The 24576-nt window shown below is 56.6% G+C and overlaps 2 protein-coding genes across 2 annotated transcripts; one reads left to right on the top strand and one right to left on the bottom strand.

Moving 5' to 3' along the window:
• Positions 1-463: 463 nt before the first annotated feature.
• PIRT (phosphoinositide interacting regulator of transient receptor potential channels) lies at positions 464-880 on the top strand (the record flags this gene model as incomplete). Its single annotated transcript, XM_084298734.1, has 1 exon — positions 464-880. The coding sequence occupies exon 1, from the start codon at positions 482-484 to the stop codon at positions 878-880; it is 399 nt and encodes a 132-aa protein (XP_084154860.1). The 5' UTR covers positions 464-481.
• A 22446-nt stretch (positions 881-23326) lies between these two features.
• Positions 23327-23971, bottom strand: RNF222 (ring finger protein 222; the record flags this gene model as incomplete). The annotated part of the gene is made up of 1 exon (XM_084298721.1): positions 23327-23971. The coding sequence occupies one exon, from the start codon at positions 23969-23971 to the stop codon at positions 23327-23329; it is 645 nt and encodes a 214-aa protein (XP_084154847.1).
• Positions 23972-24576: the final 605 nt, after the last annotated feature.

The following is a 24576-nucleotide window of genomic DNA, read 5'->3' as shown; positions in this document are numbered from 1 at the left end:
CTCTGTCTTTTCTATAAGTCCACTTTATAAGTTGAAAAGGTGCAATAAGGTCTCCCCACAGCCTCCTCTCCTCCAGATGACCATGCCACAAGGTGCTGAGGTGTAAGTGGGGATCTGGGAGGGAAAACAGCTCCAGGGATACCATCATCCCACCACTGCGTCTCTGTGGGAGCTGGAAGCTGGGGAACAGACATATCTGTCCTGGGGCCCATGGGTGGGCAACAGGACTCCTGCAGGTACCCTCAGTCCTGCCTACCTGCAGGACTCAGTTGCTTATTCCTCATTTCACTGCTCAGATAGGCGTGGTGCTCTCCTCCCCCTGTATCAACTCCCAAATTGTTCTCCACTTTCATTTGACTTGGCCAGAGGCCATGCTACTGATTAATGACTTGGTGGAAAGCACTCAGTCCACCCTCCAGCAGTAGTCCTGCACTGCTCTTTCTTCTTTCCATCTCAGGTCTCCTCCTCAGACCCTGTCACCATGGAAAACCCCCCCAAGAGCCCTGACGGGAGTGAGAAGTCCCCTCCGTCCAAGGAGCTGCTGACCAGCAACACGGCCAGCACCCTCTGCATCAGCTCCCGCAGCGAGTCTGTCTGGACCAGCGCGTCCCGGAGCAAGTGGGAAATATACCACAAGCCTGTCATTGTTGTGTCTGTCGGAGCAGCCGTCTTCCTCTTCGGGATGGTCATCACCAGCCTGTCTTGCATCCAAATCAAGAACAAAAATGTTTACAAAATGTGTGGCCCGGCTTTTCTGTCCATGGGACTGATGCTCCTTGTTTGTGGCTTAGTCTGGATCCCCATCATCCGGAAGAAGCAGAAGCAGAGACAGAAGTCACAGTTTCTGCAGAGCCTCAAGTCCTTCTTCTTCAACCGCTGAGGACAGCCCATGGCCTTCCCAGGAAGGCTCCCTCCCCTCCACCCTCCTCCGCTGATTAGGCATAAAAAGAAACATGCTTTTGTACCCTCCTATAGGAATTTACCCCAGACAGTCTCTTCCCTACAGGCGGAACACACTGTACAGGTGCCCGGTGTGTAAGCAAACTTTGCCTTTTACCCAAGGAATCCCAGAAAGAAGAGAGTGGGATGCGGCGGCCTAGCCCAGCATGGCAGGTCAGAGCACTCTGCATCCTGGAGCCGGCCAGCCCCGCCACGGGGGTGAAGCCCAGTGTGAGCACTGCTGCCTGCAGTCGGCACGCTGCACCTACACAGCAGCGGGCCCAAGGCCGCTCACCCAGAGCCACGGAGAGGGGCAGCGGGACAAGGCGGTGCCACAACACTTTGTATCAGAGGAGGCCACCGAAATGGACAACGCACGTCACCAGAGCAGAGCAGATGTGATGTTCATGGCCTACAGTTCCCACATGTGGATCTATTATGACAGCTGGCCAAGACACGGCTGTTAACTAGAGCTCACTTCTGGCTCGGGGTGTGGTGTTCACACGTATTTATTCCTCTACAGGGTCAAGGTGAGGAGCGGCACCACTAGCAGAATGTTTTAGCTCCCCTTTGCAGAAGGTGTTTAAGCAAGGCTGTTCCCCCAGGCCTGAAGGGACTAAGTTGTTTTGCAGCTTCTCTCCGGTTGTGCTGATGCTCTCTGCCAGAGCCACCCAAAAACTGAGCTTTGGCTCTTCCATGAGCCCAGAACTGGACTACAAGCAAGCAAAAGAGTTCCTTTCTCCACCACTTTGTATTTCTGTCTTAATAAATGTGTGCTCTGAGGCAATTCACCAAGGAAAGCAAGGATCTGCATGGTTTTTGCTTTAATTTCATATTTTCAGCAGGCCTTAGAAGAGAAATTTGAAATGCTAATTCTCAGTCTGAAGAACTGGTCTCTGTCTGGACAGCAAAACCTGGGTTGACATAAATGGGTCCACAACATCAACCAGCTCCTAACTCTGGGCAGGAATCTGCTTTTTTTACCAAAGAGCTGATCCATCCTGGATCCCACAGCAGCCCCTATCAGGTCTGCACCTCTGGCCAGGTCCCCAGCTCAGCAAGCTAAGGCTCGGGTGCCCTGACTCCCATGGTGGGGTGAGGACTCAGCACCCCCAAGGGTGGGCAGGACATGGCTTGATGTTGACCAGAAGCAGAAGAGGAACACAGCAGAGGAGACCCCACCGAGGTGCTCTTTGCAGTCTGCATTTCCACCGTAAAGCTGAGGCAGCCAGGTTGCTCTTCCAATGCCATGGGAGGCAGAAAAGCCAGCAGGGGTGCTCCGAGAGAATTTGCAATGTATTTGACAGATAGCCAGGGCCTGATAATCTCCAGTAACTGCTAATGAGAAGCTTTTGTAAGCCTGTAGGTTTCTGTAACTCTGTGCCACACTTCCACCAACAGTTCCCAGGGAATGCTAGAGAAGAGTCCCACGAATAGGGCATGCAGCCAGAGACCCTTCTCCAGGTTTGTCTCCACCTTCCAGCAGCTTAGAGCCAAGGCAGAGTTTGCTCCAGACCACTGTTTAGCACTAATAGAACCAACATGCTCTACTCCTCCTGTTTTGATCACTTCTTCAGATCAGTTTGGACTTTCAGGATGTGCGACATCCTGAAGCCACGGGCTGTCACAATCCCTCCAAGTCCTCTAATCTGGGGATCAAAGTTCAGGTGGTGCCACCATCTACCTCCACAGAGCGTTCCCACCCTCTGTGGATCAGGCCTGTTAAAGCAGTGGGAGATTCCTGGCAATGAAGTTTGAGAAGGACAGTGTGGAAAAGAGGTACAGCAAACTCTACAATATTTTGTATTGAATTAGGATAGTAGGTATCAACGCAGCCTGAACAGCTTTCCATCATCTCAGATGTTGCGTCCAGCAGAGTTGAAGCGAGGCAGAGGCGATAGCCGGAGATGCTGGGAGCTCTGGATAACATCAAGCCATGCAGCAAAAGGGGGGAGGATAACAGATCCTGCTGCTGCAGGCCGTCAGGAGCCCAGACGGTCAGATAAAAGGGAGATATGCTTACTGCAGTCAGGGACCATGAAGCTGGAGCTGTGGGAACTGTGCTCAGGGCTCAGATCTGACTCACCATGTGGAATTATTTAACCTCCTGGCCACCTCTGGCTGAACTCCCTTAAAACAGTGCCACTTCAGCATTTCTGCCTGCAGATATAGCCTGGGGGCACCCAGGGCCCAAAGCATTCAAGTGACCTGATTGAGCTAGGATGTTGGGCTCCCTCCAGGATGTGATCCAGGTGGGCCAGTGCCTGGAGAGCCCCAAGGCCTGCAAGGGGACAGCACAGAGGCAGCTGGCTGCTGGCACAGCTGGGTGATGAGTACTCGAGGAACACACGTCCTTTCACCCAAGACTGCATTTCCTGGGCGGTGTAGATGCGTCCATCCCCAGCCAGCTGGTGCCAGGTTGTGAATGGGGTGTTGGAGGTGCGTGGTCTGGCACCGGACCCAGCAAACCTCTGTTCATTCTTCAGCCATTCATCCCACTGCGTGGTGCACTGCTATTTTTTTCAGCCCTGGCTTGGCACAAGGCTGAAGTCTCTATTGATTCAGCTGCAGTGGGCAGAAGCAGCTCACCTCAAGCTGCTGCTTGAGGATTAGCAGCAGTTGGAAAAAGAGACAAATGGCAGGGCTTGCAAGGAAGAAATCACAGAGCAACCCAAGGGACATCCCATTCCCCGTCTGGCTCCAGCCTGCAGGTCTGGTGCCGGGCGCTGCCCAGGCTGGAGGAGGCACCTGGGATGGCCTCAGCTGCAAATAGCTCTGCTGGGCAGCCAGAGGCTGTTTGGCCAGGCTTGCTGCCCGAAGGGATGTGAAAGGAGGACTCGAAGCACCAAACTGTGCAGGCAGATGGAGCAGGGGGTCCTGTCCTCCATGTCTCACAACCAAGGAGGTCAGTGAAGTGTTAATAAGAAGTCACTGAGATCACAAATGTAATGGGATTCCAAGCTGACCATTTATAACGTGAATATTCAATTTAATTAAAGCAAAATATCCCAAGGGACTTTCACCTTGCTTCTGTGGTCTCATGTGTGGTGTTTCATAGCTAATGCTGGAGGGAAAGCTGCAGTATCAGGTGTGTGATGGGGGATGCTGTGGCCTTGAGGGGCCACCAGGTAGGGACAGCGGGGGGGAAGATGAGGGAACTGGAGCTGCAGGTTTGCTCAGTGCTGGCCACGTGCCCTGGGTGAGGGTTTCAGGTCTGTGGGTTTGCTTGGCAGACACCTCTCGTGAGGTGTGAGAGGGGAGTGTGGGTGGCACGGGAAGGAGACAGCAAGAGGACGGAGCCTGCCCAGGTGAGGATGAAAGCAACAGCCCAGGGATCAGCAAAGCTCCTAAGGAGGGGGCATTCATCCCATGCGTCCTAGCAATTGCTACCCAGATCTGTAGGGGGTCACTGGGGTAAAGGGACAAAATATTAATTGAAGGGAGAGCCAAATTAACAACTCGAAGCTCTAGAGGCAGACGGTAGTCCAGCTCTCCTCTTTGCTGCATGAAGTATAAGTGCCTGATTGCTCCTGGGAGGCTGGGTGGATTTGTGCACACAATGCAAACTGCTCCCAGCCCTGGAAATGCATGGTCGTCTTCAGCTGAGAGAGGCTGGGTGGGAGCGACTTAAGGAGAAGGAGGTGCAGGCAAGGCTGGAGGCTGCTCTCGAGGGTTTTGTTAGGAGCTGACACGTAATGCTGTGTCACCCTTCTGTGGCCCAGCCAAACCCCACAGGGCTTCCACAAAGTGAAATCCTGCCTCTGTGCTGTGGGACCAGAGAACTTCCATGTCCCGCTGCCATGCATGGGAGGCTGCGGAACCAGGAGGTGTCTGCGGGCTCAAAGCAGGGTTATGGACAGCAGATCCCACAAGACAGTAAATACAAAGGGATGTCCCTATAGCATCATGGCCATCCCCAAATAGCATCTCCTGACACTGCTGGAGACAGCACTGGGCTGGAAGGACCCTGGACCTGACAACAGGGCAGTTTGTTCCTTTGGGTCGTTCCCATGCACCCCCAAAGTGGGTCTCACTGCTCCCCACTATTCCTCTCCACCCCCGCTGAAGCCTGTTTGAATCCTGCTGGGATGCTTTGGATCAGACCAAAAAGCCCCACCATGTTTTAAGGGAAATATCAGGTTAGCTACAAATGCAATTATGCCCATCTCTTACTACAGCTAGATTTGCTGCAATCTGCTTCCCCTGTTCTATAAAAAAAAAAAAAAAAAAAAAAAAAAAAAAGAAATCCACAGCAAAATTCATCGTGTCTGCCAAGCAGGTCAAGGAGGAAGTGGTTCTCCTGCACCTCCAAGCTCCCAGCCCCTTTCTAGCCAGGCCGGCTGATGCCTCAATGTGCTACTGGCCTCCATGGGCATCCTGAGGTGTTCCTGCTGCTTCCTCACAGCCCGGGGTGCAGGCAGCATCCTGCTGGGTGAGCTGCAACCTCCCAGAAAACTCCCGCTGGCAAAAAAATCCCAGATCTCGGCACTTGGAGCATGACAGCTGCCACACCAGCTTGGACACACGTGCTGCGAGAGGTGGATGTGAGCCAGCCCAGCCTGGCTGCGCCCCTTCGGCCTGCAGAGGGAGGCGAGAGGAGGCTGAGGCCAGGGGAGGCTGAGGCCAGGGGAGGCTGACGCAGGCGGAGGCTGACGCAGACAGAGGCAATAAATCCGGTCATCGGCCTGATGCAGCCGTGACCGAGGGTTTTCAGGCCCTGCAGCCACATTGGGCTGTGAGTTACCCGGAGTCTCTGGTGTTGCAGCAACATAAGCAGTGCTGTTTTTTTTTTTTTTGTTTTTTTTTTTTTTAACTTTCTTTAACTCAGCCGGGGTAGCAGGTTGCAGCCAGCGCCACAGGGCAGCCACCCCGCCGCCAGGCCAGGGGCCACAGGCAGTGAAAAGCCAGGCCTGGAAGTGCCCCCCCAGCCCCATGTGCTGGGGCTGAGGGCTGGGGACTGGGGCTGGGGCTGGGGCTGGGGCTGGGGCTGGGGCTGGGGCTGGGGCTGGTCCGTGCCAAGTCAAGTCCGTGCCTGTGCTGTGCCGTGTGATGCCGTGCTGGTTCTTGTCGGTCAATGCTGTGCCGTGCTGTGCCACTCCATAACGTGCCTCTGCCAGTCGGAGCCATGCCGGTCAGAGCCATGCCGGTCCGTGTCACACCAAGACACCTTGCCTGGGGAGGTCCTGGAAGAGCAAGGCAGCAGAGACCAAGAAATTCGGCTCTTCCACCCATACCTCATCCCAGGAGCTGGGTGGCGATGCCCTGGTGATGCCGATCTCTGCAGGACCTGTATGGGTTAAAGCCAAATCCTTTGGGTGTTTCTACAGCTGGCAGATGTGGTGTCATCCTCTAGGGACCCACCTGTGTCAAGGGATGGAAGCTGCTGGGGGTGGGAGGATCAATATCAAAATGTTTCCTGAAGAAACTGGGATGTGCTGCTTGGGGAGACCCTGGGTCAGGGCTATGGGACTGCAGCAAGGGTGCTGTGGGGGCTGTGGTGCAGCTCTTCAGCATCGGCTGGGACATGGCTCTGCCTCCCTGCCATGAAGATAGCCTGGCTCATGCCCAAGGTTTTCCTTCCTCTACCCTTCTTAATCCTGCACAGGATTAACCCACGGCACTGATTCTGGGCAAAGCCCTTGGAGGTCTCAGCTGGGTTTGGCTTCTGCCCACCCTGCTGCCTGTCTTCTCTGGGTGGAAATAATTATTTTATTAGAAAGTGCTTTCATTTCCTTTGTCCTCAAGTGTAAAGCTGAGCACAGGTGTGGGAAGGGCAAACTGTTTGCAGAGCTGAAACCAGCTCGGAAAGTCCTTGCTGGATGCAGGCAGAAACGGTGATGGTCAGGCCCCCAAGGCTGTTCCTGGCAAAGGCATAAAACGGGGAGGGAGATGGGAACGTGCAGGCTTAGGTCTTGCATGATGGCAGCACTGAGCTGGGGATTTAAAGGATGGGATGGACAAGAGGGATGCAATCTGCAATCAGTTTGGCCGTGCTCCCAGGATGGTCAGATGGGGCTGAGTTCTGTGTCCGCAGGTTTCCTGCCTTGCTCGGGTGTGTGAAGACTCGGAGGTACCCTGGCTTGAGGGGCTGAGGCACTGGAGCAGAGACCGGCCCTGAAGGCTCCCAGTTTAACTCCACGCTGGGAAGAGCTGCAGCCCCTCCCTGTGCCGGTGCCACCAGCCTTCCCTGGCTTCACCTGGTGCTCACAGCACAGGTGGGAGGTGGGAGCTTGGTTACCCCCGTGCTTGCTGGGAAAGGGCTCCAGACCCTTTCTGGTTCTTCTGTGGGTTCTCCCCCAGCCCTGGGTGGATCTGCAGGGTCTGAGGGTGTAGAATGCTGGGTCTGGTCTGTGCCCATGTCTGGACAGCCCCCGAGGGTCCCACCTTTGGCTGCTATGCCCATGGCCGACACCAAGGTTTGCACAGTGCTTGGGTTTGGGATAAGGCAGCGACGTTAGTTCCATCTCTGCTTGCATCAGGTCCCGGAGGAGCCGTGGGTGAGCTGTCCCTTCAACTGGGTCTCAGCGTCCAGGTCTGAGCCAGCTCTCGCCTGCTGAATCTGTCACAGGGGCCAGCCTTGAGGAAAGCAGCCCCTCCGTGCCCATTTTTAAGGATTTCTGTCCCCATGTTGTAGTTAAACAAATATTGACTGACACCTGTTAGGCAAAGATTTTGTCAGAGCACTTCCATTCACCCGCTCAAATTCCCGCTGTGTGTAACCGGGGGAAGCCGCGCTCGCTGCTCCCTTTGGAGAACTGGTTTGCTCCTGCTGCATACTTCTGCAAACCTGTTTTGGGCCAGCTCCGGGAGCGAGCGTTTTCCTCCAACATCATCTTTCCAGCTACAACAGAACTGGGCTAGAAAAAGGCAGAAGAGGTAGGCAGCGCTGTCTGTTTTTTATTTTTTTATTTAATGCCTTGGGAACAAAATGCAGCTGGTGCAGTTTTCTGAGCTGTTAATTGGAGGTGAATGAACTTCTGGAAACCTTTGGGCTCCTTCCCAGCCCAGGGGAGTGACTTTATTTAGTGTGTCGCATTTCCTTAAGTGCTATCATGGGCAAATCGCTGCTGTCACACACTGCTTGGCATAGCTCAGCACCACTGAAATGCACCCAGATGAAAAACCTTCCTCCTGCAGAGCAAATCCAAGCTGGACCTTTGGTATCCCCCAGCGTGTTGTGCAATGTTTGGCTTATCAAAGCCAGGAGGAAAACAGAGAGGGGAGAGCTGGCACTGCTGAAATCTCCCATCAGTAGCCTCCATCACCCCCTGCACCTCCCCACACTGAGACATTTGGGTGCGTGAGCCCCAGCCAGCTCTGAGCCCACCTCCTCCTTCTCCTCCTCTGAGGGCTGAAACCGGCCCACCACCTGTCGCTTTAGGGCCTGAAGGAAGCCTTGACTGAGTGATAAAAGCTGCCCAGGCCTCAGGGCAAGCCTCTGGGGAGTCTGGAGGCATGGGACAGGCCACCCCACCACACAGCATCTCCTCCAGAGGGATCGGAGGTGCCAGAGGCATTCCACCCTTGGAGTGGGGTCAGCTGTTCCTGTTTCAGGCTTTCAATGAGCTCCATGAGTTTTCTTGGACTTTTTTTCATACCCAAGACAAGAAAGAGGAGAAGGCTTCTTGGTCTGACCTGATGAGATCAAGGTGGCACCAGCCTTTTGTAGCACAGGGCTAGACAGGCCAGGGCTGACTCGAGCTCCTTGCATCAGATCTGTCTTCACTGAGCTGCTTGCTCTGGAGGATGTCGCTGGTCTGAGGGGACTCCTGGGGTCATGCCCTGTCCCCTGTGGCTGATGTCTGTTGGGATCAGAGGCTGGAGAAAGGCAGGCTAGAAGGGACTGAAAAGTCTCAAGGCATCTTCAGGGGTTGTCCCACGATAAAAACTGTCTGTTTAATGGAAGAGCTCTCTGAAATTCAGCAAACAAATGGTAAAGCCTTGTGTGGGTGGGGGGAAAGGAAAGAAAAAAAAAAGAAATGGGAACTGGATACATGGATACATCTGTGGGAGAGAAGGGAAGACAATGAGCAGGTCCCTCCAGAGGGTGAACAGAGAGACAGGGCTCTCATAGAAAAACTGTGACTAGGGCCAGTGCTAAACTTCCAGCAGGTTCATCAAAATGCAGCTAAACCAGGCTGCAAAACCTCTCTTCCATCCTCTGTCCATCTCCATTATCACAGTAGCCCACTGAAAGACCACAGGAAATGTATCTGGCTCCTGAAAACAGGGTGCTCAGGTCCTGAAAGCAGCTGTGCCCCAGCACCTCCTGCCAGCCCCTGGGTGACTGATCCAGGGCTGGCAAGGAGCAGATCCTGCCCCAGGCCCTGGAGGGGGACAATGCACAAAGAAGAGAGCAGTTATTTATTTATTATTTTATTTTTTATTAAAAGCCATCGTTGTTCTGAGATGAGAAGGAAAATAAATAAATAAATAAATAAATGAAATGCCTCCTGGAGCAGGCAGAGCAGCTCACGCTGTGGTTTGCAGAGTACCTGGGGCCAGGCAGGTGGTGTCCCCGTCCCTCTGGCCACCAGCCTGTCCCTGACGCCAGCCTTGCACCCAAGGGTCCTGTCTCGAGGTTTCACAGCCTCAGGGTGGCCGAGAGATGGGTGGGTGGCTACCACCTGCAGTGGTCATGCCCTGGGCTTTTCTTTCCAGAGCCGAGGGCTCCCAGGAGCCTCCGCCACTCCCAGCCCCTCCCTGCTTGCCAAGCAGGCATGGACAGGGGAGAAAGATGCGCCCAGTGTTACACGGCAAAGGGGGAGCAGGGAGCATCAGTCCGGGATTGCACCAAGCAACACCAGCTGCAACGAGACAAGCTGGGAGCTCTGGGAAGTCCTGCCTGATGCAGCGACACGTCACTGCTTTGACAGTTCTCGTTCTGGGGATGGGCGATGACACAGGCTGTTTGATTTCTAGCTTTCCAGCAAGACCTGCTTTCTGGAGATGTTGCAAGGGAGATGTATTTCTGACGCTCCGGACAAAGCCCCGCTGCTTCAGTTTCCCCAAAAAGCGAGGGAAGTGCTGAGATCTTCTCTGGGAGAAGTGAAGGCAGTGACAGCAGGGCCACGAAACAGTTAAAGCCGTGTCGTGCGCTCCCTCCCGATTGTTCTGCAAGGTGTGTTGTGACATTTGTACTTCCTCCTGGCAGCGCCGGGCTGCAGGGAGGGACTGCGGGATGCTGCTGGCGCCGGGGGCTGCACCATGGCCCTCCGCGGGCTGGCTGGGCACTGCGCTGCCATCCTGCTGCTGGCCCTGCTGTGCGACGTGGTCGGCCTGATCCTCCTCCTGCTGGGGATTTTTGCTCCTCTAAGCTACTGGGACTTCTTAATCTACATGGGGTCACTGCTGCTCGCCTTCAGCCTCGTCTTCTGGGTCTTCTGGTACACATTCAACATCGAGGTACCCTTTAGGGAGCTGGGATTTCACTGATTCATGGTGCCGGCAAAGCCAAAATGGAAACTCGCACTTGGGAGAGCATCCTGACCTGCCAACAAGCTCCAATGCATCATTCACCTGGTGAAGAGCATCCCAAAAGGCCAAAAGGAAGGGTCTGCTGTTTCCTGCAGCACTGCCCACCCAGACGGACCCCCGGGGGACAGGTACCTGCAGCTCGGCACGCACAGGGACACTTCACTAGCTGTGGGGAGTGCCAAGGTCTTGTGGGGAGCACCAAGGTCTTGGCAGGGCAGCCGGACCTGTCAGTGATAGCCACGCTTCAGGAGCAACATTACATGTAAAATGCTCTGGGGTGGATTAATGATGGGCAGGAGCATGGGTCTGATGAGAGGAGCCTGTGCAAATGAGTCTGGGGAAGGTGGCTTGGGTGGAAACCGGGAGTGGGGTTTGTACCTGGGGTTTATTTGCTACATTCTTCGGTCACAGACCATGCTGTGAGCTGTGGGTCCTGGAGAGCCACAGCTGTCTCGTGACAGCTCTTAGTGGCCAAGGGATGGGCAGTGCCAGCAGCCTCACAAAGATAATTGCAGCCTGAGCAAATAGAGAAAGTAACTGAGAATGACGCAGACCCACACTGAGACCTCTGTGCAAGTTGGGCATGAGCAAGCAAACAGGGGCAGGAGCATGTCCGATGGTCCCGGGGCCAAGCTCAGCTCCGCACACCCGTGTGACACCACTGTGAGCTCCAGGGCTGCCTGAGGCTCCTCCAGAGGGGGGTGCGTTCCCAGTAAGGCAATGGGGAAAAGCCAAGGGAAGGTCGTGTCACCACAGCACTGGTACAACACACAGCCTGGTGACGAATGCTGAACACACGGAAACTGGGTACAAAGTGCCATGTTTGAGCACTGGCTTTGAGATTACACTCTTGTAACATCAGGCTGCCCCAGACTTTGTTCTCCAGTGGGCACAAAGATCAGGCGGTGTGGCGCTGGGCCCATGCTGAAGATCAGCCCCATGGAGGTAATGTAGAAACCTCCAGGTTGGCCGGGAGCTGCTGCAAAGGGTTCAGTTCTGGCCTCACCTGCGAGCAATAACTTCACTGCAGAACCCAACAGAGGTGGAAACGTCCATGTGTCGAGTGAGCACCGCTGCAGATGGTGTCCTGCCTCCTTCCTGGTGTCCCAAGGGGATGTTCCTCCTCACCAACAAGCCGGTGTGGCTGCTGGAGCCAATTAGATTGAATTAATTACTAGCAGTCCTGCAGTGCTTGGAGCTGTATGCCACATGATGATGACGGCAGGACACCCCAGAGCCAACCTCGCCCCGAGGACCTAAAGGTTTTATAGCAATGTGTGAGACAAAGAGGAGGCAGAGACGAGGGTGATGCCCCCACTGCAGGTGTGCTGGGACCAGACTCACTTCCCTTTGGCCCTGACATCTCAGCCAGGCACACACAGACCAAACACAGTGCAGGAGGAAGACTGCCAAATGATGAGATCCCCAACCATCAGCCTCCCAGGAGATATTTGCTCACATGATTTTGTGCAGATAAAGCCACTCACAGTTAGTGATAAAAGTTTTTATTTACTGATTTTCAGCATTTCTCATCCTGAGGACAGTGACTGCAAGAGGCAGCCCCAATGTTTCCTGCACTCCCCATGGTGGGGAAGCTGAAGCCCGGGTCACGGTGTATCACAGCCCTTGCACTTGATGGGATGCCCCGGCCAGCACCTCAGTTTTACCTTCCACCCAGGTGCCACTGGACTACCTCCTTCAAGTATTTCCTTGATGCGCCTCCAGATAAGAGCCTGTAACAAGCATTAGTTGGATACTGCAGCTATACATGAGGAAGGGCAGCGGTTAACAACACCCTCCTTTATTTGCTCTGGGATTTTTAATTGCGAATGCTAAGCCTGTTCGATCCAGCCACAAAGCCTGGCCGAGGCTTTGTCACCATTCAATGTCTGTCCCTTGTTGGGTGCAGGTCTCGTCACGTTGCCTGGGGACAACACCCCGTGGAAATGGGTACAAGGTCCCCATCACCACCTGTCCCCACTACCACGACTGCCAGGCTCGTGAAGACCCCTGGGAGGCGGTGGTCCCCATGGGGTGTGACCTGCTCGTCCATTTTCCCCTCTGCAATTTGTCTGCTCTCTGATGCTCGCCAGTGTGCTTGGCTCTGGGCAGGGTGGGCACCATTCCTTGTCTGGGGCACAAATCACAAGCGTGTCCCCACACCTGTGGGTGTGCGAGGTGCCTCCAGTGCCCTTCTCCTCCTCTGGGCAGCCTCTGGAGGGGCACGGGCACAGCCAGGGCTTGGTGCCTTCAGGGCTCCCACCTCTGGGCAGCAGCAATCAGCCAGGCACAGCTACCAGCAGAAAATCCTGCCTCTCATGGCGTGCCCACAGCAGGGCACCGAGGGCTTTCTCCCACCTTTGGTACCTTCCTTGTCCTATCCTCTCCCATGGCGGGCACCCAAGAGCCTGCATGCCCTAGCACCAGTCTCTGATGTCCCTTTCCACCCCAGGGACACAGGGACACCCCTCTTCCCCTGTCCCCAGGGCACTCTGGCTGGCATACTCAGCCCCTGCAGGTCTGCAGCTGGGCCAGCCTCACCAAGGGGAGGACAGGCACGATGGAAGCATCTGCACATCCCTGTCCCTTGGAGGCTCCGTTCTGTGCAGCACCAGGAGAGCTGGCCTGAGTCCAGGGCCCTATTGAGCCATGAGCTTATCTCCCAGCCTGGGGTTTTTGTGGTTTTGTTCTCGCTGTTTGCTGGGGGGGGTCACAGCCTGGGGCTCGGTGCCCGTGTGTGCAGGGCACTGGGGACCAGCAGCCCTCCTCCTGTGCTCCCATGGTTACCCCCCTGATGTGGACTGCTCCTCACCAAAACAAGCAGCCTCTGGCTCTTCCTGCCTGCTGGTTTAACCCCAAAATGTTACACAAGTGCATGCCAGGAGTCCTCATCCGTGGCTTGTACATGCTCCCAGTAGGCTTGGCCCCTGTATCACAGCCTTGCTCTTCCCTCCTCTGCACCTTGGTGGCAGTGGGGGGGGCACATCAACCCCTCTGATGTCATGGTTGTGGTGGTTTGTCTGGATCCTCCAGAAGAAAAACTCCTTTTGTGACCAAATATTAGCAGCCCTATTTGTACCCTTATCTAGTTTGGTCCTGAGTATCACAGTGCCCAGGTCAAACTGGCTTGGCTGCCCTTGTGAGCCCAGGGACATCCTGGTTGTCACTCAGGCAGAAGTCTGCTGGTACTTCCAGAGCTGACAGGGCTGGTAGTCAATGGTCCCTTGAGATCCAGAGTTTTAATTTTACATGTCCTAATTGGATAGATCCTGAATTTCTCAGGTATCAGCAGGCTTTTTTAAATTATTAACATCTCTTTTTGTTATCTGTTATAAGGAACAGAAGATGACCAGAATATGAGGAATAGGAATGAGCAGATGGAGAGGAGTAGCACCAAACTAGGACTCCGTCCCACCACCCTTACACATGGTCTTCTATTGCAAACCTGCCACTGAAAATGCACAGAGATGCACTATGTGGGTCTGCCGGGTGCGTCGCTACCACCCTGGGCATGAGAAGCGCAGCCACCCTGCACGGTGCCTTCACATCCCCCCTGCGCACACCATGCTCACTGCGACCCATGGCCAGAGCCCAACAGGAGCAACCTGGTGGCAGCAGAATGACTGCAAGCTGTCCTGGCAGGGGCCAGGTGAGGATTGGCAGGATCCGGCCGGCAGGCAGGACCAGGGCTGCCAAGCTCTCCGTGTGGATGTGAAGAGCAGGCTCAGCAGGGCTCGCTGCTGGGGGGCTGGCCTGAGGTTCAGATCCGATGTGCAGCTTTGGGACCTCGTCTGTACGTGTGTGCACCCACTGGGAGAGGGAGACGACAAAATTCAGCAGGACAGAGGATTTCCTAAACAAAATCCAGCTGATGGCTGGGTAGAGGTCTAAGATACATTTCAGCTAATCTCAGCAAGCTCTCAGGCACTTTCTAAACGGCACTTACTGAAATGCTCAGAAGGTCTCTGTTTAAAGGTCTACTGGAGCTACAGAGGTAGGAAAGGATTTAGTGCTTCATCTGTCAAACTGGTGGTGGCTCAACACCGAAACAAGCTCCCTGCTGACTCAAAGCACAGCTCTCAGGTGGGAGGGAACCAAAAGGTCTGCGTCTCCTTCCTCCTATGTTCCTGATACAGTCCACAGAGACTTTGTGCAGGATGGAAACACTCGTAACACCCACCAATGAGTTGTTCAGCACTTTCCGTTACAGACATCTGGTTTCAGTCATTACCAAGCTTTATTCCATTGTGACTTCCCCTCCGAGGTGAAGTTTGGTGCTCCCATCAGCCCTTCCCTCTGGACACCGCTGGACAGGGCACTCGTTGGGACTCGTCTGTCAGAGGCTCAGAGCAGAGCTGTACCGACGTGCTGCAGGAGAGATGTTCCCCACCACTTCAGAAAGACCTCCACAGGCTCCCATGGGTGATGGAGGTGCTGTTTGCACACATGCTGCTTGCACTCAGCCCAGCTCCATCAGCTATTTCTTGCCCAGTCAGAGAGCTGCCAGGGGGTGCACACAGGGAACAGGACACTCAAGCCTCCACAGGAGGGTTGAGGGGAGGATGCTCACCTTCACCACTGCCTAGAAAGCAGCTTGGACCAAATAATGCTTTACGGGTACTATCAGGCCCTTGCTGTCCATGTCAGCCTTATTACTTATCTCCTTGGGCCAACAGCAGTTGCAGTAGGGCTCATGGGCAAGCTGTCATCATGGGAACTCGTGGTCTGGGAGAACCCAGCAGTTCTCTGCCCCCAGTTCCTGGGGCTCATGAGCCTGATGTCAGGGCTGGCATCTCAGCAACTGGTGGCCCTGCAGCCACTGAACCACCCCGTCTGCCCTCCCTGGGCAGGAAAGCTCCTGCTCAAGCCCATGGACGTGCTGCACACCACAGCCTCAAAGCATCCAAGGAACTGACATAGGAAACTCAGGCGTACTGGGGGCCTGATCCTGCCCCAGGTAGAACTGGCACCACCTCCTATCACCCCAGAATGTGGCCCAGAGCATCCCCATACCAAGGGGTGGCATCAACCACTTCGAGCAGGGTGTGAGGCTGTGTCCTGGGGACATGAAATGGACCAGAGCCTGTGCAGGGTGTTCTGCAGCGCTCTGCTCTGCTCTGGAGGAAGGGTTTTGGTGTTACCTGCCTGGACCATTTTCATTAAAGTTGCTGCCTTCCTTTTCAAAGCCTTTTGTTTTTTTGTGGTGGGGTAAAGGGGGAACTTCTGGCTGTGGTAACTCTGCCCACGGGTGGCTGCTACACAGGGGAGAGTGAGAGCTGGAAAATGTGTAGAATATGCCAGATAGAGACAGAACATCAGTAGCAAATAGCAGCAGCATTAATCCTTCTCAGGCAATATAGGGAGACCCCCTCCTGTGCAAGTAAGATTTTTTATTAAAAAAAAAAAAAAAGGAAGTACATTATAAAAATAGTCACTGTGTCACTGCTGGTTTTTCTGCATTTGCAGTCATGGAGGGGCGGGGCACATCCTTTTTCCTTCAAATATAAGCTCACGTTAAGAGGGCTCCCATGATTCTTACAAATCCCCGTGACTCCAGGGGCCGAGACGTTTCAGAATCAGCTGCTGTCAGATCACAGACAGTGACCCCAGGCAGTACCACTGGGACACCAGCTCTGAGCAAGTGCCTTCTGCCCAGGGCAGGAGCCGACCTTCCTGGGCATCCCACCAGCCTGAAGCTGACACCCACCCGTGGCTGATCAAGCAAGGACCCAGCCCCTAGGCAGCAATTTGGCTAAATCTGTGCTTCACCCGTGGGCATAGCCAGCTCTGCTCAGAGGCAGGACAGCAGAATGGACTGTGGGAAGGAGACCCAAGGCGAGGACCAGGACCCTCAGATAGGTGCAGACGGGTGCAGGGGGGTTGCAGCGGGGTTTGGGTGTGCTGCAGGAGCTGGGTCTCCCTCACCACACAGCACCCTGCAGTGAGCCCTGCCCCTCCCCGCACAGCTGCGGGATCCAAACTGGGATTTAAGCCCCCCCAGCCCCCTGCCTGCTGCAGCTGCCCAGCGGGAGGTTTGCAGGGTGGGAAGCAGCAGGCAGAGCAGTGCCTCCTCCCTCCACGTGCCAGCCTGGTGCTGACATTGCTCTCGTGCCATCATCGCCCTCATGCCATCTCGCTGAGCTCCCGGGGCTGGGCACCGCCTTGCGACTCGCGGGCTCGCTTCTGTCCCCACCCAGGGCTGCTGCAGGCAGCTGCTGGTTTCGGTCACGCTCAGGGCATGCAGCACGTGCAGCCACAAACACTGCTGCTGCCTGTCCCATCTTCCTGGACAGGCAATGTCCCTTCAAGCAGCTGACAAGGGCTGAGCTGTTAAAGAGCCTCTAGATGAGACTCTCGGCTTCAGCTGAGCCCTCCAGACCTCCCCTCAGGTTCAGGGCAGAAGAAAAGTGTGTGCTTTTCCTAATGTCCAGCAACATTCACATGCTCAACAGGAGCCAGAGAAAGCGCATGGCTGGGCTGAGCCCAGATCTCTCATCCCCTCTCAACCTGTGGCTCCAGGTTGAGGCAGAACCTCAACCTGGAGCCACATGCTGGGACAACACAGCCCTCAGCTGCCCTTCAGGCCTGGTTGTGGTCATACTTACAGGATGGGAAGCATGATCCTGCTTGTTTGTCATCAGGAAGGGAAAAGGCAGCTGCCAGCAGAAGCAGATACACCCTTACATCCTCCAGAGTCCCTGGGATGGGATGGATGTGCCATCCTGCCCAGGGAGCAGCACAGCATCCCCTGAGTCTTGCCACCCCTCCCAGCCCACAGCCCAGCCCTGTTCCTCTTCCCAGCCTCCACTAACGAGCTGAGCTCCATTAATGCCTGCCTGAGCCCTGGCTGGCTTCCAAATGGATCAGCACAGGAGTGCTGGCCAGAAGCTAATTGGTGCTCGTTTGAAAGTTCTGCAGTCATTAGTGAGATGGGTGAGAAGTGGCTGTGACCAGCAGCCAGAGGATCTCACCCAGGGGCTGGGATAAAGCTAAAGAGCATCTCCTGGTGAGAGCAGCCCCTGTGCAAAGCTGGCATCCCTCTGCTTCCCTGGGGCTCGCTGCAGCTCTGGGGCCTGGCTGGGAACAGCCCAAGGATGTTCTCCCCAGGGTCTCTGGACATCCCTGATTTCCCAGCAGCTGCCTGCAATCCTGCCCTGTATCAGTGCCCAGCAGCTCCAACTCCTGGTGGATCTGAGTAGCTAAGGAGAAGTTTTCCTGGAGGCTCCACATCTTAGAGCCAACTAGATTAACATTAGACCTTCCCGTCACACACACGTGTTTATCAGCGTGTGATGTCTGATGAACCCAGCTGCCCAGAACAGGGTAAGGGCTTCTGCATGCTTGCTCCAGGATCTGTCTGTGCAGAGGGAGCAGGGAGCCTAGCACCAGCCCTACAGCACCCCGAGCACCCCTGCTGCAGCATCACCCATCCCTGCTTGTGCCGGGATCTGAAGGTGTTTCGGGCTTTTGGTGCTTTTTGTGTCCGGTTGCTAAGTTTTTGACAAAACAGGGCTGTGAATGGCTGTCACAGGAAAGCAATCAGACCTTCAGCAGGGCATGGGCACCTGGTCCCGGTGAGCTACTGTAGCCATGAGCATTTATGTGTCAGGGGGACACCAGCTGAGCAACCTCGTGCACTGCCAGGCTCATTTTAGGTTTGGAGAACCCCACTCTTCTGCAAGGCTCCAGAAGAGGAGCCCAGCCCGGGGCCATGCCCCATATGCACAGGTGGAAGAAGTGAAAAGGTGACTGCTGTGTTTTTGGAGATGGAGCTGAGAAGATCTTGGCTGGAGAGACCGTGGCATGGGGACACCCGTCTGGGCCAGTGTCACCATGTCCATGTCCCACACCAGTTGGACAACCCAGGCCAGCCCCACTCCAGCCTTCATGGGCTGGGTGCAGGGAAGGAGAGGAAGCTCAGAGGAGCCTTCTTCTCAATTATTCATGCCAAGATTTCAGCTGATGCAGCCAGGGCTCTCAGAGGCTGGCTCCTAATGGAGCCTGCTGACGTGTCTGGCCAGTAAGCACTCCTGGGCCCTGCACAATTCCCACCTCTCCCATCTCCGAGCCATGAAAGCACCACCTTCTCTTGCTAATGATGCATTATGCAGCCATTACCCAGAGTACACAGCCCTGCTGCCACCAGGAAAAGACCTTGAGCTACTGGCGTGGGAAGGGCAGCGCGTGCCCTCCAGCCTGGGAAATCACACACCGGAGCTGCCAGGGATCTTCCTCGCATCCTGTCCACGCTGGAAACTGATGGCGGGTTGCCAAGCCAGCAATTTTAGGCAGAGGAAGGGAAGGAGACAACTTGGGGAACACTGGGACCAGCAGCACCCCGGGTAACGCAGAGCAGCTAGCATCATGCTGCACTGGCTGCTGCACACCACATCCACCTGCAGGGTCAGATGACTCCATGGGGTCACTGGTGGAAGGTGGGCCAGGAATGGCAAAGCTAATGGCTGGACATTGTGCAGGAGAATGTCTTAAATGCATCAGGACTGCCTGCCAGACTGATGGCTTCTCAGGCCCTGCCTCTTTGCAACACTGGCCAGGGTTTCCTGGGACTCCCACCCACCCTTTCCATGTGGACATCCCGCACCAGCTGGCAGGGCTGCAAGCACAGCCCTGGTGTATGCACAGTTCAGGGTGCCAGCTAACCAAAAGGGGATCTGTGAGGGCCACAATGCCGTGGGAAGGCTCAGGTCACCTTACAGAGTCCTGTGTGTCATCCTCATGCCCACTTTCTCTGCTGTCCACACAGCATGGAGAAATGTGGACAAGCACTACTCTGCCAGTCTCCCCCCACGACCTGTTTTCCCCACAGGCACACCTCCAGCCTGTGCCCACCTCCAGCCAGTGCCCTTCTCGCACTGACCTGGAGCCCCACCACCCACCTAACACCCACCCATCACCACGCACTCCTCACCCAGCCGTTCTACTTCAGAGCAGGGCTCTGCCCGTGGATCACTCCTCCCTGCCTGGGAGAAACCCATCAGCCCTGGCGTGGTTTTTGTTCCCTCTCCTAAAAAGAGAGCATTAAGCCCTTGTGCTCGTGGTGACCGTGCTGGTGGTCCTACAGGAGTTATGGATGTGCAGGAGAGTTTTCTTTCAGGAGGGCAGAGGACGTGTTGTTGGAAAGGACCTGTTCACCCTCCTTCTCCATGTCAGAGGCATCCTCAGGAGCACCTGCCTGGGCAGACAGCAGCTGTGCCTGAGTCCTTTCTCAACAGGCTTCTGAAACCTGCAGCAGGAGATCCGAGCCTGCTCCAGATGGCCATGCTGATCAAATCACTGAGCTGGCACACACATCCCCACCCCTTTCCTAGCCAGCTGGCGCCCAGGGCAGGTCCCCAGGCCAGGCTGCCTGCCCAGACAGTAGCGATACCCGGCGGTGCACGTCGAAGCATCCTGCCTGAAGCGGGGCTGCTGGGTCGGGGTCACATAGCCTGGTGCACCTCATTGCCATGGGTGAGTGGGAAAGGCAGCTTTTGGGGTACCCAGCATGGATAGAGCCATGCACCCACGGCAGGAGTTGGTGCCCACTGCGAGCAGGCTGAGGTCTGGCACCGGGAATGCCACCAGTGCCAGGTGGTCACCCCAAGAGCGATGCCCTTCCAGTGCTGCTCATCGAGTCGGGGCCCTGTCTCTGCGCTCATCCAGCCCACAGCCAAGCTGCAGGGCTCCTGGGAAGGGACATGGCCTGGGGACCTCTCCTACCACAGAGAAGGGGAAAAGCCTCTGACACACCAGCTCCTGGGGTCCGCTGGCACCTCCACCCCCATCTCCCTGCCCAGGACCAGGGTGTAGGAGAGCTCCATCCCCACCAGGCTGGGCAGGTGTGCTGCTGCAGCACGTGAAGCTGTGGGCACCACAGGGTCCGGAGGGAAGGGACACCCCAAGCTGACCCACGCAAAGCAGGACAGTGAAGAGGGGACTTTGACTTCCTTTAAAAGCACAAGCAGGCTCCACATCACGCACAGCCAGATGTCCTTCTGTGGGGACAGCTGGTGCCACAGCCCCAGGACTGGTGGGGGGAAGGTGCCCAGACACTCACTTCAGTTCAAGTGTCTCTGGAAACCTTTACTGAGGCATGCACATACATCGGCACCTGCTTGAAATAAAATACAAGGCATGAAAACAGGCATGGAAACCTGTGCACTGATAGTGAAGCACATCCAACTGCATCTTGAGCACAGCCAGCTGCCTGCTGGACGTGAGGACACACAGACACACTTGCACAGACACTCTCCCAGTGCCCCAAATGCCCAGAATCTACCCCAGTCCAGCCCAAGCTGGGCTTTATTTCTTGTCACATGTTTGCAGAGCAGTCCCAGACCAGCATCAGAGCTCCTGGCATCCTGCCCCATCACATGAGCCCTTCGTCCTCATGGCAGGGTCCTACAAAGCCCCTGCCCACCAGAGCTGCCTGGAGGACATGTCTCTGCCCCTTTTGTTAGCTGACCTTTAATTTTGTGTGCATGCATGCTGGCCTTCCTTATCTGCAGGAGAGTCATTAGCTCCCTCCTGGATGCACTTAGAAAATAATTGCCCTAATGGGCTCCTGCCTTGGGCAGCTTGGGGTTGCTCGTGAAAACCACGGCCTCTGGGCTGTGGCAGGGGACAGGGCCCCCGTGTCACCAGGGAACAAGGGACGGGACATCCCAGCCCTCTCCAGCAACAAAAAGGGGGGAAAGGGGAAGGGGTTGGGATGGAGCCAGGGCCCCCAGGGCAACCCCAGGGATCTCCAGCAGCTCCCACTCTGAATCGCAAGCACCAGCGGTGTGCCAGGAGCCTGCAGTAACTCTGCAAGGAGACGCTGCCCGGAGAATTTGGACATGAGTGGGTGACTGACCGCCCACAGAGCAGTGCTGGTGTCTGCTGAGGGACATGGCAGGGGCAAGGCAGGACTACACAAGTGTCCCCACGGCAGGTGATGTGCTGGGGGGCCGGAACATTTGCAGGGAACCCGATGCACGGCCCCGAGCTGCGCCTGTCCCTGAAATGGTCAGCTCACCACAAGGAGCTGAAGCCCCAAGCGGCTCAGTGCCGAGCTGGAAACGGCCTCAGAGCCCTGCCATGCCCCTGCTGGGGGCTGTGGTGTGAGGAGAGCCAGACCTCCCCCAGGGACCTGTAGCCGGACAGGGCTCAGGAAGGTCTGGCCCCAGCCATCAGCACGAACAACGAGCAAACAGGATGCTGGCACCTTCTCCATCTGCACAGGACGGGGCTGGGATCACCCTCCCAGACGCACGCAGCCCCCTGGGCCCTGGTTCGCTGGGGTGTGCTGGCCGCAGGGCTTCCCGGGGGGCTCCGTGACCCTCGCCCACCAAGGCAGGGGCTGGAGGCGCAGGGTGCCGCCACCCAGGGCTGCTCCTGCCACCACGCCGGCCCCGGCACCCATCCCTGGCCAAGCAGTGCCACCCTGTGGCAACCTCCTGCCCGAAATGGGGGATGCCCCCCGACTCCCAGCCAAGGCCCACGGCGCTGCCTGTCCCTGCTGGTGGCACCTCCTGGTCCCCTCTGCCCTGCTGTCACCCCAACGCATCCCAGGATGTCCCTCCACACCCCAGAGCTGCTGCTGGGTCTCTTTGCCACCCCCTTGGCAAGCATCCCCGAGACTCCAGCAGCAGCAGCCAGAATTGGGCTCCTCCATGCCTACCCACCTCCGGGCAGCCCCTATAAAGGGGGTGGCTCCCTGGCACCCTCCAGTAATTCCCCCGACACATGGCGTCATAACAAGGGTAATTATTAAACGATGAGGCATGGGCGCGTTATTGTCAGGTCATTATTTGTTATGAAATAGGATTTCCATTCCAGTGCAGTGTCTCAAGCACTTTTTCCTCAGGTCATCGCCCAGTGCTTCGTGCAGGGGTCAGCGCGCAGGTGGAGAAACTGAGGCACGGGGGTGGATGAATGATGTCCTGGCTCTGCCCAGCAGTGGGCCATGGGCTGCCTTGATCCTTTCCCATCAAGCAGCATTTCCAGCCCCAGGTCGGTTTTATTTGTCCCCATGAAATGTCCTGGATGATCCCAAAGCTGTCTCGGTGGCACTCTGGCCACCTGATGCCCATCCAGGCAGTGGGAATCTCACTTAGGGAGCACGGGGACCACCATGTGCCACCCTCCTGCCTGCCGCCACCTCCTGCAGGTGACAGTGAGGGACACCCTGCTCCTGCTCCAAAGGGGTCAGGCAGTCCCAAAGCACCAAGGTCCTTGGGGCACATTCCAGAATGAGTGAGACCAGCAGCGCCCATGGGGCTGGGCACTGGGTCAGGAGGACAAAGGTGGTGGTGAGGGTGCAAAGGCAGTACTGGGGTGCCCAGCCACGGGGGGAGAGTGGCAGGAGAAAGTCCCCGTCACCCCTGGCAGCTCTGGCAGGGGGTGAACAGCAGCCCCCGCTCGCCCTTCCTTTAGACAGGGCACAGAAATTCCCAAACCTCAGCTGCACATCCCCGATGCCCACACCATGGCGAGCAGGGTGGGATTCCCAAACCTGCTCCTGGCACAGCCTAGACCTGGCTTCGCCCCCTGCCCTGCTGCCTGTCCCTGCACGCCCAGAGCAGAAGGGACACAGTGGCAGCAGGAGCATGGCCCCCACTCTGGGGACCTAAGAGCAGGGCACGGCTGGGACTGCGTGGGCAGCAAGATGGGTCCCTTCCTGCCCCATTGTGCCACTAAAATGCCAGAAAAATCCACCAACAGGGCTTGAGAAGCCACGTTTTAGCCAAAAGGCAAAAAATCCAGCATGTGAGCACCCAGAGATCTTCAGAAACACCCAGAAGTCCCTGGCCAGATGGAAGAGCTTCCCCTGGAGATGCTTCTGAGCTCCCACCAGGGCTATTTTCCAGGAGGTGCCAGCCCCGGCGTCAGTGGCAGCCCTGCAGCAGCCAAGCCGGTCCCATCCCCGCTACGAGTCCCTCTTCACCAGCAGCAGCCAAGGGAGCACGGCCGCCAGCATGGCCACGGTCAGGATGAGGAGCACGGCCAGGGCGATGGGCGACTGACAGCACTTCACGCCCAGGGCCGAGCTGGAGGACACGGTGCTGCGTGTTTCGGCCAGGCTTCTCCTCCCCAGGGAGGAGCAGTCCGTGTCCACCAGCGGCATCCCGTGGCTGCTGATGACGAAGATGTGGGCTTCCCGTGCCAGCTCTCCCTGTGAGTCCCCGGGGCTGCTCCCCGTGCCACGGCACCGGTCGAAGCTCTGCACCGGCATCACAAAGTGGCTGGGCACCACCAAGGTGTTGCTGGGCTCCAGTTTGGCCAGCTGGGACAAGGAGGAAGGTGACAGGGGCATTTCCAGCGCCAGCAGGTTGCTGGGCCAAAGAGCCTTCTTCTCGCTGAGGAAAGTCACGTAGCGGCAGACGGGGCAGATGATGCTGCTCTGCACCTGGCCGTCCAGCTTGGCGGAGAGCAGGCACTTCACCAGGCAGTCATGGCAGAAGGTGTGCCCGCAGCTGAGCCTGCGGTGCGTGTGCTCCAGCGGCTGGAACTTCTCGTAGCAGACGGGGCACTCAGCCGGGGGAGCCTCCTTGATGGATGAGGTCTCCGACATCCCTGCTGGGTCCCTGGGTCCTCCCCAGCTGCGAGGAAGGATGCGGGGGGTTGATAAGGTTAATAAGGTCTGGGGTGCGATGGTTGGCACGCTCCATCTCTCCTCCACCTCTCCTCCTTTCTGCTTTCTTGCCCTCACCCTCTCACCTCTCACATCTGTGCGGGTGGCATTGAGGCACGGTCCCCATGAGGCAGGGAATTTTTAGGGGTATTAAACCCCCTTGTTTGGAACGTTGTGCAGGAGAGGGATGACGGGAGGACCTCAGCTCTGGAGCTACCAGGAGCAACAAGCCCCAGCTGCAAAACTCCATGGGAAAAGGGAAAAGGTGAGAGCCCCTGGACGGGGCTGCACCCACCCTGCTGCAGGCAGAGCAAGCTCAGTGCGTGGCACCAGTGCCTCTGTGCTCTGCTGTCAGCTCCCATCCCACAGAGAAGCCTGACGAGGAAAGGAGATGCTCCCACCCCAGGGGACATGGAGGAGCTGGGAGGATGGGCAGGTGGGGCAGGGAGGTGAGGATGGAGCGCGTGGGGGCAGGCAGCAAGCCCCACACCAGGCTCCCTCCAGGGACATCCCAGCCCAGTGTCCAGGCCACTGCTGGAGCACGG

This window comes from Netta rufina (genome assembly GCF_964035555.1).
Source record: "Netta rufina genome assembly, chromosome: 19".
Taxonomy (NCBI): domain Eukaryota; kingdom Metazoa; phylum Chordata; class Aves; order Anseriformes; family Anatidae; genus Netta; species Netta rufina.
Note: the sequence above shows the minus strand (reverse complement) of the source record. Positions and strands in the feature narration are given on the sequence as shown.